This window comes from Centroberyx affinis, unplaced genomic scaffold (genome assembly GCF_046629955.1).
Source record: "Centroberyx affinis isolate AG114_WGS23_722 - 3 ecotype Tasmania unplaced genomic scaffold, CSIRO-AGI_Caff_v1 ptg003397l_1, whole genome shotgun sequence".
In the NCBI taxonomy this organism is placed as follows: Eukaryota; Metazoa; Chordata; class Actinopteri; order Beryciformes; family Berycidae; genus Centroberyx; species Centroberyx affinis.
In genome coordinates, this window is record NW_027281380.1 from 126,791 (window position 1) to 143,804 (window position 17,014).

Consider the following 17,014-nt stretch of genomic DNA (forward strand, 5'->3'; position numbering starts at 1 on the left):
TCCACCTGCTGTACAAACCAGTGTTTAGATCAAAACTACAAATGAAAATAGTTAATAATTACGTTTACTGACTTCAAGTAGCCTTCTCTTCTCTTCAGTTCCTAACTACAACTCCCCTTCCACCCTTACCCAATTTCCCCACAGAAATCATGAAAGCTTCATCCAATCAATATCCCTTTTCTTCCTTCTCTGCATCTCTCTCTCTCTCTCTCTCTCTGTGTCTGTAGGTAAAAAGAACAAGCTCCGTCTGTACTACCTGTCCTGGTTAAGGAATAAGATCCTCCATAATGACCCAGAGGTGGAGAAGAGACAGGGCTGGACCTCAGTAGGGGACCTGGAGGGCTGTGTGCACTATAAAGTTGGTAAGTACGCAACTAAGCGCACAACAAAGGACACTAAGTGCTTTATCACACTATATAGTGACAATTGTTAAGTAAGAACTAGAAACAACAAGCATTCTAGAGAGCTGCATGTACTACAGAGTCATCAAGTATGCACTTCTTAGGGTACTAAATTGGTTTATTTGTTTACCAGAGCAGCTCACTTATCATCACATCACAAAAAGCTCACAACTCCATTGCATTAGGGGAAGAAAAAGAGTTGGTAAAGCTTATTTTGTGTCTTATCTTCTGTCTTCTGTCCGTCTTTTTTTTCCCAGTGCGCTATGAGAAGATCAAGTTCTTGGTGATCGCTTTGAAGAACGCTGTGGAGGTGTACGCCTGGGCCCCGAAACCCTACCATAAATTCATGGCCTTCAAGGTTAGTAACAGTTATCGTTGTGTAGTAAGAGGTATTTCATACGTTATCGACTTATTTTATTTCCCTGATAGAGAAAGGGAGAGAGGCAGCAAAGATAGATGAGAGAGGAGAGGGAAGGAAAGAGAATGTGGAGAAGCTCTTTGCCCTGGCTGTGAAGAAGGTGTAAGGTACATAATAGATACAAGCTATAAAATGATTTCTGTGGTACTAGTGAGGCTCTAGCAGGTTATTAATTTGATGATGGGAGGTGAGCAAGAATGTCAGGCCTATGGGGTTAAAAGCCTGGGCTCTTAAACCTCACCACAAGCCAATTACCTTCAAGTCCAATAAGAAATATTGTATTTAATACTGCTAAGTCTGATCAGTTCTTGGCTTCAGAGTCAGGCCAATTAGGCTAAGATTATGGTATCACATTACTAAATGACCCCAAAACCTCAAATTGCTCATGACCTGCATTTGGTGGGACTTTGAATGGGGTCTAATGGAGATGGCTACCAAATAGCCCTGCCAGGCTAGTGGCCAAAGTCATTTTTCGAATCTCGGAAACCATCACCATCTGTTTGCCGATACTGTACTCCATTGTCTTTCCTGTCCTCACTCTATCTCTGTTTATCTAGGACAAAACATTGATAGACATGGACAGAAAATGTAATAGGGTCACCTTCACACACGCAGCCACACACATTTACGTACTTACACACACATAGACACGATACATCCAGGCTCAGAGAGTCACACACACAGACGCTCATCAGAGCTGTGTCCCATTTCTCTGCGTCCTTCGTGGCCTGAGCTAGTTTCTCCTCTGCACTACGCAGTTTAACCCTCTCTCCTCTCTCTTCAGAAAGGCCCGAAATACACTGACTGCCTTGTTTGGAAGTGATACCATGATGTAGTATGAAAGTCACTCACATTGTCCATTCATTTGTCAGTGGAACAGCTCCAGGCTGTAAGTTGGTATGGTGGTATACCAAGTCCTAACCCACCTTGACATATCAGCCAGCATGTCATAGGCCACACCCACAAGCACCAACGACAAACAAACTTGACACATTGATTAATACGTGGCCCAAGGACATGTGTCACAAATTTTATAAAATCTTAGTGATTATGGATTATTCTTGCATTTGTTGTGCCCCTCTTGGTTGATTTTTAAAATACTCTAGTAGGTTCTTTATCTTACAAGTTTCATAATGATGGTACAAACTGACTGTGTACCAGTCCAATAAGGCAATGTACCAACTTTGGCACAGACAGGGCAAACATTTGAAAAGCTTCAGAGACATGCAGCATTTCAAAATGAGGGGAAATCCCTTCATGCAGCCTTTGATGGTCCAATGGGCAAATTGGCAGGAACGCCTGCCATATATGTGCAGCAATGTTCAGAATTATAGGGCCCCTTTTGTGAGAGTTATGACCTTATAAACGGATCAAATTCAGTCTGTATTGTCCATCTATTTCTGTCCCACTGATAGGTGTTATTTTTGTATTTGGTGGACAGACACAAAAAAACTTGAGCCAACTCAATGAAAACATCTCCACCTGGGACATGGGTTGTAGTTAATAGTAATCATGCACTCTATTTCTATTGCAAAATGTATTGTATCTCATTAACATTAGTGAGTGGCTGGGATTATGAGCTATTATGAGAGACAACCAATATTGTTGGATAAACTTCACTTCAACTTCTAACTTCATTTTTTTTGTCTATTTGTGTGTATGTGTTTGTGTGTGTGTTTTGTGTGTGTTTACCCAGTCGTTCAGCTCTCTGCCTCAAAAGCCCATGTCTGTTGACCTGACAGTGGAGGAAGGCCAAAGGTTAAAGGTCATCTACGGTTCCCTGTCTGGTTTCCACGCCATTGACGTCGACTCTGGAACACCTTACGACCTTTACCTGCCTACACATGTAAGAATCTATCCATCTATCTATCTATCTATCTATCTATCACGTCTGGGTGATGATATAGATATGATTTCACTGTATTTGTTCTTCCTATCTGGAGCTCTCTATTATACCTGACTGTCATTTTGCCTTTCTATCCATCATCTATTATCTCTCCGTTCACCCATGCATCTCTATCTATGTCACCTCCCTCCCCTCTCTCTCTCTCTCAGGATGCTCTTCTCCTCCTCCTCATCCTCCCACTCAGTCTACAGATGTCAGTCACCGCTCTCCTTTCTTTTCTCCTCTTTTCCTCTTTCCAACCTCCTCTCTTTCTCTCTCTCTCTCTCTCTCTCTCTCTCTCCTCCCACTCAGTCAGTCTATAGCTGTCAACCACTCTGCTCTCTTCTCCTCCTCTCTTTCATCTCTCTCTTCTCTCTCTCTCCTCCCACTCCGTCACCCATGGCAGCTTTGTTCATTTGCTCCCGTTTTCCCTCGGTTTTTCTCTTCTCTTCTCTTTCTTTTCTACATTTGAACTTCGCTACATCTTTGTTCTCTCCTTCTCTCTCTCTCTCTCTCTCTCTCTCTCTCTCTCTCTTTCTCTCTCTGTATCTCTGTTCAGGACGTGGGCAGGTAGAGCTGACAGCAGCATGGGGTGACTCATTCCTGTTCAGAAACCTTTATTTTATCCCTCATATGGTGTTTAGACTCACATTTAAATTGTAGACATTGATCTAGTGAGGCGTGGGTCACTTTCATATTAGTAGACGCTTTTTATGCGCATCATCATAGTCACTTTTTTCCTATGATTTTCAATACATTTTATTGCTGGTTTTGGACCAGTCGCATTTTTAGAAGTTTATTTTTAATTTTGTTTCATATTTATTTGTTTAGTTGGTTCGTTGGTTGGTTTTGATTGGATTTGGGAAAATACATGATACAAAAAAAAAAGTCCCAGTAAGTTCATAACCAGGAGTGCCAAGCCCCAAACTGTAATAACAGTATGTTGCCCTCTGACTTTATGTTTTGATCCACTGATTTAAAAACATTTTTTCCAGTTCCAGTTGACTGACAGAACTTTTGAGCAAGTCCTTGAATAAGACACCAAATCTCTACCTGTTGCACTCATTGTAACTTCTTTGAGCTAAATGCTCAAAACATATGTAAACTAGAAGGGCACTCAGAGAGCGAAGACCTCCGCCAAGGTTCGTGCTATTATTGTTTGTGTGTGAGTCGGATCCGGATCCGCTCCAAAATTTAATGGGTTCTTCCTTGGCCCATGCTACACCCTTCCACGAATATCGGGCCAGTAGTTTTTCTGTAATCCTGCTAACAGACAAACAAACAAACAAACAAACAAACAAACAAACAAACGGCACCGAAAACATAACCTCCTTGGCGGAGGTAACAATACAAGGACTAGCTACATTTGATGGTTATACATGGTATGTATTTCCACAGTGTAAAAGATTTGTTTATGTTGGTAATATTTGTATCATCATATTTACTTGTGATGGCTGGTTATGATGGAAGTTGCAGAAAGTTTTTTTTCCCATCTTCAAGTTAAGGTCTTCAAGAAGACCGTAACTTGTTATTAAAATGATGTGTGCAAATGAATTTAGGGCTTCACATTCGAACTAATCGCCCACTGCTGGCACAATTAGAGAAAGGGCAGGTCATTCTTTTTCTCCTCTGCTGTATGTGGGCAAGTAAAGCTCGCTATAGCTTCCGGTGAGTCATATTCACATTCAGATACTGACGCATTCTGTTAAATATGTTTGTAGGGAGACTTTTAGAACCACAGGGGTTTGGGGATCAGGCTGTGGCAAAGACTTCAACTTAAGAAAATCTTCTGCCTTGCTTTTTCCTATGTGTATAACCAGCACTTCTAAAATTATTAGGCTATTTGTTTTGTTAACAATACATCAGTGTTCCAGGGACACAGGAATATTTGAATTGCTTATTGTACTGTCTGGACACTGCATCATGTCCCTTACTCTCTATTATTGGTGGCTTTATAATGTTGGTACACAAACTTTTTAACTTATTGATGCACCTATTGTAAGTATCACTTAGAGTGTTCTAGACTAGAGTAGGAAACTAGGTTTTTGATCTACTGGCTGCAATGACTAGTGAATGACAAAACTTGCTAGCCACTATCCCTATTCTACCTGATAAACTGATTATGAGAATAGAACTTAAAAGCATCTGCCAAAGTGGCTGGTAGAGACAAATGTACCAACATTTGGTTGGTAGCTGGTATTCATTTCTCACCCTGGTGTTGACTCATATCTCTATTCACATAGCGACAGACACATTACATCCTCTGGTTTCTATGGTTTCTATATAAAGATCGGTCGGTGGATGAGGTCTCGACCGCAGCGGTCTGACTACATACAGTATTACACATATAATATTCTGTCAAGGCTTCTTCAACATTTTCAGACTGGCGTTCAATTGAGAAATGCAGACAGAAACAAGCCTGTGACCCATTTTATGTCTTGGCTCCATAGTGTAAGAATCCATGGTCAAGGGGATCGACTTTTGTGACTGGACAGCTGATAGATGAGAAGTGGGGAGATGCAGTCTCTTGGCAACAGAAAACTAGAAAACTATTTCATAGATGTTCATGGATGAATTGTGTGATTAAATCAGTGTTTCTGATTGGAAAAAGATAAGATTTTGTCAACTTGCTGGTGTTTTAGTGTGCCTACGACTCTGAAAGTGAGTGGGTATCACATCATTTGGAGCACTTTGTCAAATACTTACATAAGATTGAATTATTACAGAAGTTCAGCATGGTTAAAGGATACAAAAACATCTTATCTGCCGTACAGACTGACAGGATTTTACTAGTTCTTGTGTTTTTGGGTTGGCCTGAAATCTTCAAGCCTCTAACAGCAAGTTAGTGAATATGTCCAAGGCTGCCAAATATCAAGACCATCAGCTTAGACATACCCAAGACTTCTGATGTGTGCTCCCAGACTGCATTGAGCATGTTGAGATGAGTCAATCTGGAGGCAATGTAGATCCACTCCACATCCGCAACCCCAAGCCCTCCTTTCCTTCCACTCAAGGTGGTTTGATCTAGCCACATGAACACATATATATACTCAACATTTCTTCCTTTCTCTCAGTCTTAGCTCTATAAGATGGCTCTATCCAGAGTTTGCCCGCTCTCTAGCTCCCGTTCATACACTCTCCGCCTCTCGCTCTCTCTCTCTCTCTCTCTCTCACTTACACACACACACTGCCCCAGCTACCCTTAATGTGTGCTAGTTTCCACAAGCGAGGGGGAGTTGGAGAGACAGAGAGAGAGAGAGAGACGGAGATACGAAGAGAGAAATAAACCTCTAAAAATACATCCCTCCTGTCCTCCTTCTCTCGCAAACGATGTTATCCGTGTGTGTGTGTGTATGTGTGTGCGTGTGTGTGTCCTGACCTGTTCCTGCTCCTGTGGAGGTTTTTTTTTTTTTTTTTTTTTTTTCTTTTTTTCTCGCTCTTCCTCTGGTATATTAAGCGAGTCTGCACACACAGCTGCCTACTACACCGGTGCCTTACAATGCTGCTGCTCCACTAACATTCAGCGCTCTCTTTCTATCTCTCTTCTTTCTTTCCCTTTCTCTCTCACACACACACGCAAGCGTTCAGCACACTCTCTCTCTCTCTCTCACACACACACACACACACCGTTACAGAGCGCTTTCAGACCCACTCACACACACTCAAACACACTCGCAGTTCACTCTCTGAGTACTCTTGGGCTTACTCTTACACTCTCAGGCTTTTTTCTTTGCTGTACACCCACACACACACACCTTCTCTCACACACCCATTCCTACTTGCACATCTTCCAACACACACTCACTTGCATCTACAGTTAAACTCATTCACTCACACACACACACATTCTTACTTCAATTGCCCTTTCTCTCCCATACAGTCACCGACGAAAAACACATTCACTTATTCAAACATTTGCCCACACTCACCTTCATGAGCACGATGCACTCTCCGCCCACTTACAAAACCGCTTAAACGCCCACACACACACACACACACACACACACACTCACAGACACACATCTTTGTCTCGCTGCTGCCTGTGGACTATGTTACAATGCTGATTCCAAGGCAGCGGATTAAAATTGCATTGCGTCTGTGGATGCCTGTTCTAATGCTCAGGATTGTGGTGGCACACACTTCGGTAAAGTATGAGACACTCGACACACACGCACACACACACATACACAAACCATATTCACCTACTTAACACAGCACAGAAACGTATTGAACTATTTTCCCATGAGACACTTGTTGCTGAATTGGTTTCCTGTTGGATGAATGTTGCTGAATTAGGTTCTTGTTAGATAAATGTTGCTGAACAGATTTTTTGTTAGATAGATGTTTCTGAACTAGGTAGAACTTAGATATACTGTATGTTGCTTAAGTAATTTCTTCTTAGATAGATGTTTCTGAATTGGTTCCCTGTTTGATGGCACTGACTGTTAATTTGTGTGTGTTGGTGTGTGTGGGTGAAGTCAATGTGTAATTGGAATGACCTTCCCACTCCAGAGCAGAGTCACCTATCGTCATCCGTAGGCTGAAAAGTCATCTTTTTGTTTTCTACCCAGAGAATCACATCCCCTCCCCACTGCACTTCATACAAAATCCCATCTATCCCTCTCCTTAGCTCAATTCTATTTCTTTACTCTTACATGATCATTCTATTGCCAAGGTGACATGGCTCTGACCCTTGACCTCCTTACTATCAGTAGCTTGTAACGTTGGTGATCTAGGAATTGACCCTTATTCTACTGTTGTACTTATTGTAAGGCTTTCTGGATAAGAAGAACAGTTAAATGCCTAATATGTTTAAAAAAATGTAACATCAAGAGCCAGACAGTTGGCAGGATAATGTTGCATCCCAGAATTTGAGTATCATCCGAGGTAGAGATGCACCTTCATGTTTTATATACCAAACATTGGAAAATGTTGCAGTAATGGAATAAATGAGATTCAAAGTAAGAGTTTGATGTGTTTTTGTCCCACAGATCCAGGGCTCCATCCGTCCCCATGCCATCATCATTCTGCCAAACAGCGCGGGGACGGAGGTGCTGGTGTGTTACGAAGACGAGGGCGTCTACATCGACACCTACGGCCGCATCACCAAGGATACAGTGCTGCAGTGGGGGGAGATGCCTGCGTCAGTCGGTAAGTTTCATTCATACACACACAGATACATACGGGGGCACGCCTATAGCTGGCGTGAAAGTCAAACTCGCTGTTGAACATTACTGAACTTATGAGCTATTTTCAAGATGGATACTGTATATAGCATATTGGAATAGCCCTGCCTTCAACTGTTACTACACCACTGACTTGCTGATTCTGGATCAGTAGCTGTCCTCAGCACTGGGAACACACTCTGAACCCAACCTTATGGAGACAGATTTGGGACAGGGTGGGCTAAAAATAAGATGGAAGTGATTCTGCATGGTGTGTGTTGGGTCCAGTAGATGGGTCATTATTCTAGGATAGGGATTGTCTGTGGGGAATAGATTCTCTCTCTCTCTCTCTCTCTCTCTCTCTCTCTCTCTCTCTCACACACACACACAGACATACCACACTCCCTATTTCTCTTTCGCTCTATATATATACTGTATATATACATATATGTCCAGTCTATAGATATCTTTCTGTATTTCTGTCTCTCTCTCTCTTGCTCTCTCTCTCTGTCACACACACACACACACACACACACACACACACAAGGCAAAAGTGTTTATTGATTTTCATCAAGACTTTTAGTCTGAAGGTATGACAGTCTCTCTACCTGTCTCTGTCCACCCCCATCTTTCTCTTCAGTTTAGTTCAATTCAGTTCAATTCAAGTCAAGTCAATTCAATGAGCTTTATTAGCATGATATATGTATGTGTTTCTATCTCTCTCTCTGTCTCTCTCTCTCTGTCTCCCTCTCCCTCTCTCTCTCTCTCTCTCTCAAATTAGCTTTATTGGCATGACAGGAATGAGTCCTGTGTTGCCAAAGCAATACAGTGTTTCAGTTGTAATAACCCCTCCCCCTCTCCTCCAGCCTACCTTCAGTCTAACCAGGTGATGGGTTGGGGGGATAAGGCCATAGAGCTGAGGTCGGCCAACACAGGGAACCTGGAGGGTGTTTTCATGCACAAAAAGGCCCAGAAACTCAAGTTCCTGTGTGAACGGAACGACAAGGTAGGATTTACATTGCACCTCCAACACATAGTGCCCTATTTTCATTCAAAGATTACGTTATTCACATCACATACTTGTACTTCTCTGTGTAGTTTAATCTATCGTGATATATTGTGAACATTTATTGTAATTCCTAAAACTGAATCTCCCTCTGCAGGTCTTCTTTGCTTCAGTGCAGTCGGGAGGCAGCAGTCAGATTTACTTCATGACTCTCGGACAGAACTCGCTGTTCAACTGGTGATGCCTGGATCTGTTACTCTGGGATCAACTGGTGGTGTCTGGATCCATTTATCCCGATCGGTTTTGCCATTGATCTCCGGGGGTGGAAGACATCATACAAGCATTAACAACACATTCCTGAATCCATTACTCTGTCTACAGTCTTGTCTACTTCCATTCATCTCGGTTCATGTAAATACGCACGGGTCCACAATTCAATTGATCAAATGGAGATGAGTCCGGCTTCAGCAAACCTGCCTGAATCCACGACTCCATCCTTATGTAGTGAAGCCCAGACCCACGACTCCTTCAACTGGATCAAAAATGTTTGGATCTATAACTCAGCGATTGTGAGGATATGTCTAGCTTTATACATTTTAATACACCAGAGTCCACAGTACCTGCATCCACTGCCAGTGTTTAGAAGTACAGCTCTGTTTTGAACTAGCAATGTCTGAAAAAGCACACAGAGAGCTTGTTGCAGCGATGGCTGTCACGTGCCTGAACACCATGGTTACCTGGAGCTGTGTGCGGTGTCTCTCTCCCATCAGGATTCAGGCTGTTTCCTCACTGTCACTGCGCCAACTTAGTGGAAATCTAGACTCATTTTGTGCCTCCAGCAAAAGTCCTGCTTCATCAAAACATGTCTGGAAGCAGATTTGATGGCTTGATTCAGTTGATCGTGTGGTGAAGTCTAGGTTAACGCTCAATATCTGGCTTCAAAACTCCAATCCTCATATACCAGGATCCGTTCCTCTTGTCTCATCTATCAACACTCTGTTCAGCTGGTGATCAAACCTGCTCTGTGTTCAGCTCATCTTGCCTGGATCAGTTACTCCTGGTTGATTTAACGACTCCCTCCTCAGCGGCTCCAGCTTGTATCGATTACTCAGCTGATCTGGATCCATTCGCTCATCGTTTTATCAATGCCTGGACCCGCAACCCAATTGGTGTTTTATTGGATCAAATGCTCTCTTTTGAACCGGTGACACCAAGTTATTATATCTGGATCATAATTTCCCCCAGCACAGATCAGCGGAGTAATGTTTGGATCAATTATTCTCTGTGTGGTGTTCAACTGTTTATGGCTCGACTACAAACAAGCAGCATCTGGAAAAAAGGAATGAAAACTGGAATAGCAGAAGTCATTCATGACCCCCATTCATTCCATGGACATCATCTGTGACACTGGTTTTCAAAGACTGGGTTGGGGCCCAAATGTGGGCCATTGGAAGATTAAAATCAGTCCCAAAATTATTCTGAATAAATTGGTATTCCAATCTAATTGACTATGTTATGTTACACAGAGAGAAAAGATTCTAAGATGTATCATTCCAAATTTTGATCTCAATATCAGGTGGACCAAAAAGGGCAAGTTTTATGTTTTTTAACCATCATATATCTTAGCCATGGTTATGTATTAAGATTTGGATTGAAAACTTGAATTAGGAATTGCTCCTTGTGCAAAATTTTGAGGCAATACCAATAACCATGTGCTTAAGCATTTTTGTGCTATATTTCTTAATTATAGTCACTATTTTATCCACAATGACTTCTCCCAGTAATCAATCCCCATCCCCATCAAGGCAGGTTGTCTATCTCCAGTACCTATAAGATGTTGTGTATTTATTAAGGCCTTTAGTTGTGTTACTTGTTTCTATAATCATAACTCCAAATCCAAAAACATATTATTCCATTATTACATTGAATCCTTATTTTGTTGATTACCATTGAGTATTATTAGAAGGTATTATATTATGCACTATCAAAGTATTTTTGTTATTGATTGAAATATTTTCCTGCACCTCAGTTTTTTTCTTTGGAAGGATTCAGGGGGAGCTGATCCCAGAACTGCTGCCAAAACCAGTCTTTGTTGTTTTCTGCTTCAGGGTGACAATGTGTTAAAGGTAACACCCTTGACGTCATAGATTCCTTCAGATATTTTTTTTGTAATTAATGCGTTGATGCACACCTTACAATAAGGCCAAATGTTTATTTCAGTGCGTAGATGTGGCGATATAGAAGACACTGTCCTAACTTGAACACATAGTTCTAACTTCCTTTAGATTATTTCTAAGATCATAGTATTCCCAATAAGTCCAATTCTCTTTCTGCTTAGCCTGGAATCAGAAAACTAACTAAGCAACAATTTGCTCTTGATATACTTACAGCAGAAAAGTTCCATTGCATATTTTGCATTAAAGTTAGTTAGGCATATTGTATAACAACAGTACTTGTAGACCCCTATTTGAGCATTCACAGTCCAGACTTGGACCACGTAATTTCACTATGTTATTACTCTTTAATAAGGACCTTATTTTACTGTAGGAACTACAGTTTTGTTATGTACAGTATAGAGGATGTACACAAATATAGAAACAAAACAACTATAGCCCCACAGTAATAGGCTATATGCTTTCCTGTACAGCTTAGAGGGTGTATATAATCTCATACGTTGCACTGTTTTATAGATATTTTATAATCCACAGGCCATCTTTATGTATGTGTACAGAATTACGGGCTTGTTAATGTGAAACTCCACCACAAAACAGTGTTCATACGTACATGTTATTTCCATGATCTTATTATGTTCAGTGTTTATGAACATGAACAAGCCACAAACCAACCAAAACCCTGACCTGTTGAGAGTCCGGTTCATGTTCACAATGTCCAAGATCATAGAATTTATCTTGTGAACTCTGTTTTCTGGTGGATTTTCTCTTTATGTGTATAATCAGGCCCTTTGCACAATGGCCACCCTGTACATGTTTTCTGTAATATAGGCTACTTTGAAATGCTTTTTATGGCTCAAAGTTGGAAACATTTAAAGCCATTCTGTTGTCAGTATTAAAGAGATTACTATCTAACTTTGGTTTTAGATCAGGAGTTGAACTACCCAACATGGGTCGCACACCTGTTTATGGTGGGTCTCCAAAAAAAAAAGAGTACTTTTAAATAAGTTTGGGTCTGAAGAGATATAATGAGCTGGGCTGAAAAATTGGAAAGGTTATGTTGCATGGTTAAAGCCATTCTATAATCAATATTAAAATGGAGATCACAGAATTTATAATATTAGCCCTGTGTTTCTTGACATTTCTATCATTGTCTACATGATGAACTCTTGTCTAAAGCAAGAAACCAAAGAACCAAGGCTTTGATATCTTGGTTTGCTTGATTCTAGCTGTGGGATACTTCACAAATCTAGACTAATCTGGCCAAAATGCTAGAAATAACACATTTGAATAATGTTTTAGGGCAGATTAGCTCTTTAAAAAGTTTGTAACTAATGTAGATTTTTTGAGACATTTCTCTATAAAATCATCTATATTGCTAACCTTACAGTGTTAAAGGTATACTATGATATATGACTAAATAGCAACTAGCCCAACACATCAGACCATGGAAGCCTGCGTAAGCTAGCCTCCCAGGTCTGATGTGTTTGGCTAAATCACAACAAAATATATTTAATGTTGCTGAAATAGCCTACATATATACTTTTTGTAGACATTGTTAGGTTTGGTAAAAGTGGAAAAATAATTGTTTTTTACCTTCAAATGTGAATTCGCAATTTGTCAATTAATTTCTGATCCAGTTTTCATGATATCAGTATTCATCATCCTTTTTATTTTTTATTTGTATTTTTTATTTTTTTTTATTTTGCTGATAGCATTACTTTTGCCATATTTTCTGTTATGTTATCCTTTAAATTGTTTTTATTCTTGAATTGTTTTGCTACCAAAATGGCGATAAATGTTTTATTATCAGTGATATGTTAACCTTTAGGATTTTTTATGGTCTTGAGAAATATTGCAGCTGGCTCTGTAAGAATATTTTGAACTGGAAAATGAACTTTTTGAACATGACTATGATGTTATTGTTATGTTGTTACCAAAAAATCCTCTTTGTTTCAATGGAAGAGACAGTATTCGTCCCTGAGATGCAACTGACCAGCTAGCTAGCTAACATGGCTACAGTAAGCGAATGTACAGAACTGTAAGCTAACATGGACAGGCTTACAGAAGTGCTAGCTAACATGGGCTAACACACACAGAGCTGCTAGCTGACATGGACAAACAGATGCAGAATTGCTATATAACATGGCTAGGATAATATACAGGCTTGTCTAGCTGCACAAAAAGTGTCACCTTATATCTGCATGGACACTTTCCACAAGATACCCCATACTGCACAGACCTACATTTCACACTTGCATACATTTTATGTTTTGAGATATGAATCAAAATATACAAAATTGGGCAAAAAAATTTATCTCTACACAAAGATGACATTCATTGCACTGTTGACAGCATCTGCAAGTATCCAAAATATGACTGTACATGTACAAATACATTTTGAAACATTTTTCTAAACATAGTCAGAAGTATATGTGAGCTCTGTAGACAACGCGCGTTATATTGTGGTAGCTTGCGGCCAGCTTGGGCCCGGTCTGGCCAGGTTCTGAACGGTGGCGGGCCCAGCGGCGGCCCAGCCGGGGTTGGCCGGGTTCTACAAGACCCTGACCATCTGAGTCCAGGCAAGAAAGCAGACTGGATCAAAGCTGGCCCTGAGCTAAGCACAGCTCTCTCCTCTGTGGTTCTAGCATCTGGTCAGCCGTGGCTTACAGTAATAGGAATAATGCACAGCAACTAGCCAGCCTGCCTGCCTGTCTTTGCTGCACTCCACTGTCCAACACATTCTGTTTGTCATAAATATCCGGCCGCCGACATCAGTTGGCTAGTAAGCACAAACACTTAACACCTAATGACCAGTAGAAACTAGTTCTCTCACTAGTTTGCTCTCTGGTGGATCCATGTGATTGAATCCTTGCTCCCGTCCCAGTTGAGTTGTATGAATCTCTTTACAGTTTGGTTATTTTAAAGCAATGATGTATCTGTTTGAACACTGATGTATCAGTGTTATGCAATTATATTATGTTGACAGATTTGATCAAAAGAGTCATAGTTGGATTTTGGCCAATTTTTGAATTGGCTCTTGTAATGAATGATATTTGGTCTATGCAGTGAACAGTAATTATCACAAGGAAAGAAATGGTTGTATTGAATCTGGAACACACAGGTTAGCATCGACAATTCTTATAGAGTTAGAGCTCAGTGCACAGGTTGTATTTTTGACATTTAACAACATATCAATGGTTAATATGTTTGCTGCATTCTCCTTCATCCTGCTTCAAATAACAGGTTAGAAACTAGCTGATCAGTCTCACAGTCTTCTCCAATGTGATGTGTGATTTATCTGGCTGCATCTCTTCTTCATCCATAGTCGCTTTGTTTGCCAAGTTTGTGAGCCGATGCTTGGCCCGTATCTGGGCAACAGTCAGAGATACAGTGAAGATGGTCCAGCGGGTTATTAATAAGAAAAATGAACTGGCTTCTGCTGCGCTTCGCGTCCCTGTGCTGCACATTTTCTGTAGCCGCATCACTAATTAGAGAGAGAGAGAAGCAGTTTGAGAGTTCCGGAGAGATCAGTGCACTTCCGCCTACACCTTAGACTGGTTAGGATGATGATAGATTCTGTTTCAGGCTCCCGGTGACTCACATCTCTCTCCAGCTCTCTCTCTCTCACCAGCTCCCGTTCTCTCACTTTGTCAACACGTCTCTGCTCACTGCTTCTCATCATCTGCGTCTCTTTCTTGCTCTCTCCATCATCTCTCACCTTTCCCCCGGCTCTCTATTCCCCACCTCTCGTTCTCTCTGTAGCAAGTTCTCTCCATTTGCATCTCTCTCTCTCTCTCTCTCTGTTCTGTCTCTCCATCCACCCCCAGCCCTGTTGAGGGACCCTTCAGTCAATTCAGGAGGAGTTTTATTTGTGTTATTGTCAAGGGATTGTTTGGGGGCGAGAGTGGGAGATAATTTTTCTATATCAGATCGGATGTGCTGAGAGTGACAGCTGTGATACATGAGGCAATTTGGATGGACAGCACAATACAGGATGCGTTGTCCCAATCTAAACAGTTAGTTTTGTTGAAAATTAACACAACAAAGAAAAGCTATTATATTATTCAACAATACAAAAGTATTCTGTGATTAAAATCGTAATACTGTCCATCAGATGTCAATCTCACTTTGTGCGAAACATAATATTACCCATCTGCATGGCATCAAATACTTTTGCATGAATCATCAACTTAAGAATAATAAGAAGAGTCTTGAACAACAAGGTATATGAACACAGCATGGTTCACGCTTCAGCATGGCTCAGAAGTAGTTGGACCAGTTTTCATGGCTTGAATCATAGTTGCTTAAAGAAAACTCACTTCCAGAATTGACTGAAGTGAAACTGAAGCAGCCAAAGGATCAAAGAGCTGACCCAGCCCTGGTTTCTCACTTGTTTTGTGAGGCAGGTTGAAGCACGATGCAGCAAAATGCCAATTATCAAGCTGCAAATGTACGGTTTGCTATATTCTATCTGTTTAAACTGTTATTTTTCAGCCTGTGTATGAGCAAAGGTCTGTGGCTGAACTGTGCAGTTCTCAGGAGAGGTGTGTGTGTGTGTGTGAGTGTGGGAGGGTGATGCGTAGGAGGGAATGAAGTGGTTGGAGAAGAGGTGTGTTTAGCAAACAAGGATGCAGTAGAAGTGTGCGAGGGACTGAAAGATGTAGGAGGTAGTTGGTGGCTAGAGTCAGGTGTGGGCGGATTGGAAGAACATGAAAGTAGCTTTAAAGCCCTAATCCACAATTTCTATTAAAAAAATCCATTTAACGTGTAGGGATGTTCACATTCAGGTGTTTGACAAGAGTGAAAATTGAACATAAGCTTTTTATAGTCCTTCTAAATGCATGTAAAACTCATAGCTGAGAAATAACAAATTCAGTCAATATGAGAGTGAAAAAATACTCATCAGTCATTCAAAATGCAAAAAAAGCCAGTGATGGGGCTGCAGTGTTTCAGTTTGCAATGTTGGATTGGGGCTTTATTGATGATGATGGTCACGGTGAGGATGATGATTAGAGGAAATGAGGTAGAGGAGAGGAATAGTACAGTGCCATTAGATGTGAGTAGCCTTCTTAGGTTTGAATATCCAGCGTTTCATCCACATCGCTCACAATGGTGTTGCAGCAATAGACAGGACATGTAGTCGTATTAGATTGGTATGAGCAATACTGCCCAAAACTTGAGCTTGCACCAACAACTCGCAACTACTATCAATTTACTGTAGGCTATTCTATATCAGTCGCTCAACTCTGAGAAAATGAATCTACTTGCAGTGTAGAGATGTTGCTTGCAATGTAGACACACAGGACAACTGTGTTCCTATAAGTTGAAAATTAAAAAGAGATTATAAAAGGCCAAATACTATATAGATGAATACCTAAAATATATATATTCCCTGTCACTATTTCATTCCTGCAATGTACTTTTTTTTTTTGCAAAGAAGATAATTGTGTTCTTTTGTTTTATTTTTGCACTGGACCTATGTGTGATGCGTCATATACTGTACCCTTCCTGCTTTGAGATGATGACTGAACAGACTGAACAGACACACTAACTGGTGTTTTCATGTAAAGAGACGAAAGACGGTGAGAGAACAATAAATATGTCGAACAGAGCGGTGTGCCGTGTCACTGGTTGCTTAAAAATATCATGCTGATTTTCCTCATTGTGGACTTTCTGTCTGCCCACGACTTCAGTTCAATCCACTGATTCATCAGAAACCTCCAGTCGAAATGAACTTTCTTTGTAGCTTCCTGCACATCTAAAACACATTGAATCACATCTTTGTCTGTTCAAGATACAGTATCCATCATTGTGACAAAGATGTTGTCGCTCTTGTGAGACCGGCAACAAAAATATTTGCCATTTTGGTTTTCCTATGACGCCACTATCCACTCTGTTTTTGTCTTTCGAGGCTAATAATCCATTCAAGACAGCTGAGAAGTTGCCGACTACCATGCTAGCAATA

The 17,014-nt window shown here is 40.8% G+C and overlaps 1 protein-coding gene across 2 annotated transcripts in view; it reads left to right on the forward strand.

The window, feature by feature from the left end:
- Window positions 1-16,651, forward strand: part of LOC139660855 (mitogen-activated protein kinase kinase kinase kinase 4-like) — a 66,060-nt gene extending 49,409 nt beyond the window's left edge. For both annotated transcript variants that reach the window (XM_071539114.1, XM_071539112.1), the window contains exons 28-33: window positions 228-362; window positions 659-759; window positions 2,516-2,665; window positions 7,696-7,855; window positions 8,736-8,875; window positions 9,033-16,651. In XM_071539114.1, coding sequence (XP_071395215.1) covers window positions 228-362; window positions 659-759; window positions 2,516-2,665; window positions 7,696-7,855; window positions 8,736-8,875; window positions 9,033-9,116 — 770 coding nt within the window. In that variant the 3' untranslated portion in view covers window positions 9,117-16,651. The remainder of the gene's footprint in view (window positions 1-227; window positions 363-658; window positions 760-2,515; window positions 2,666-7,695; window positions 7,856-8,735; window positions 8,876-9,032) is intronic.
- The last annotated feature ends 363 nt before the right edge of the window (window positions 16,652-17,014 follow it).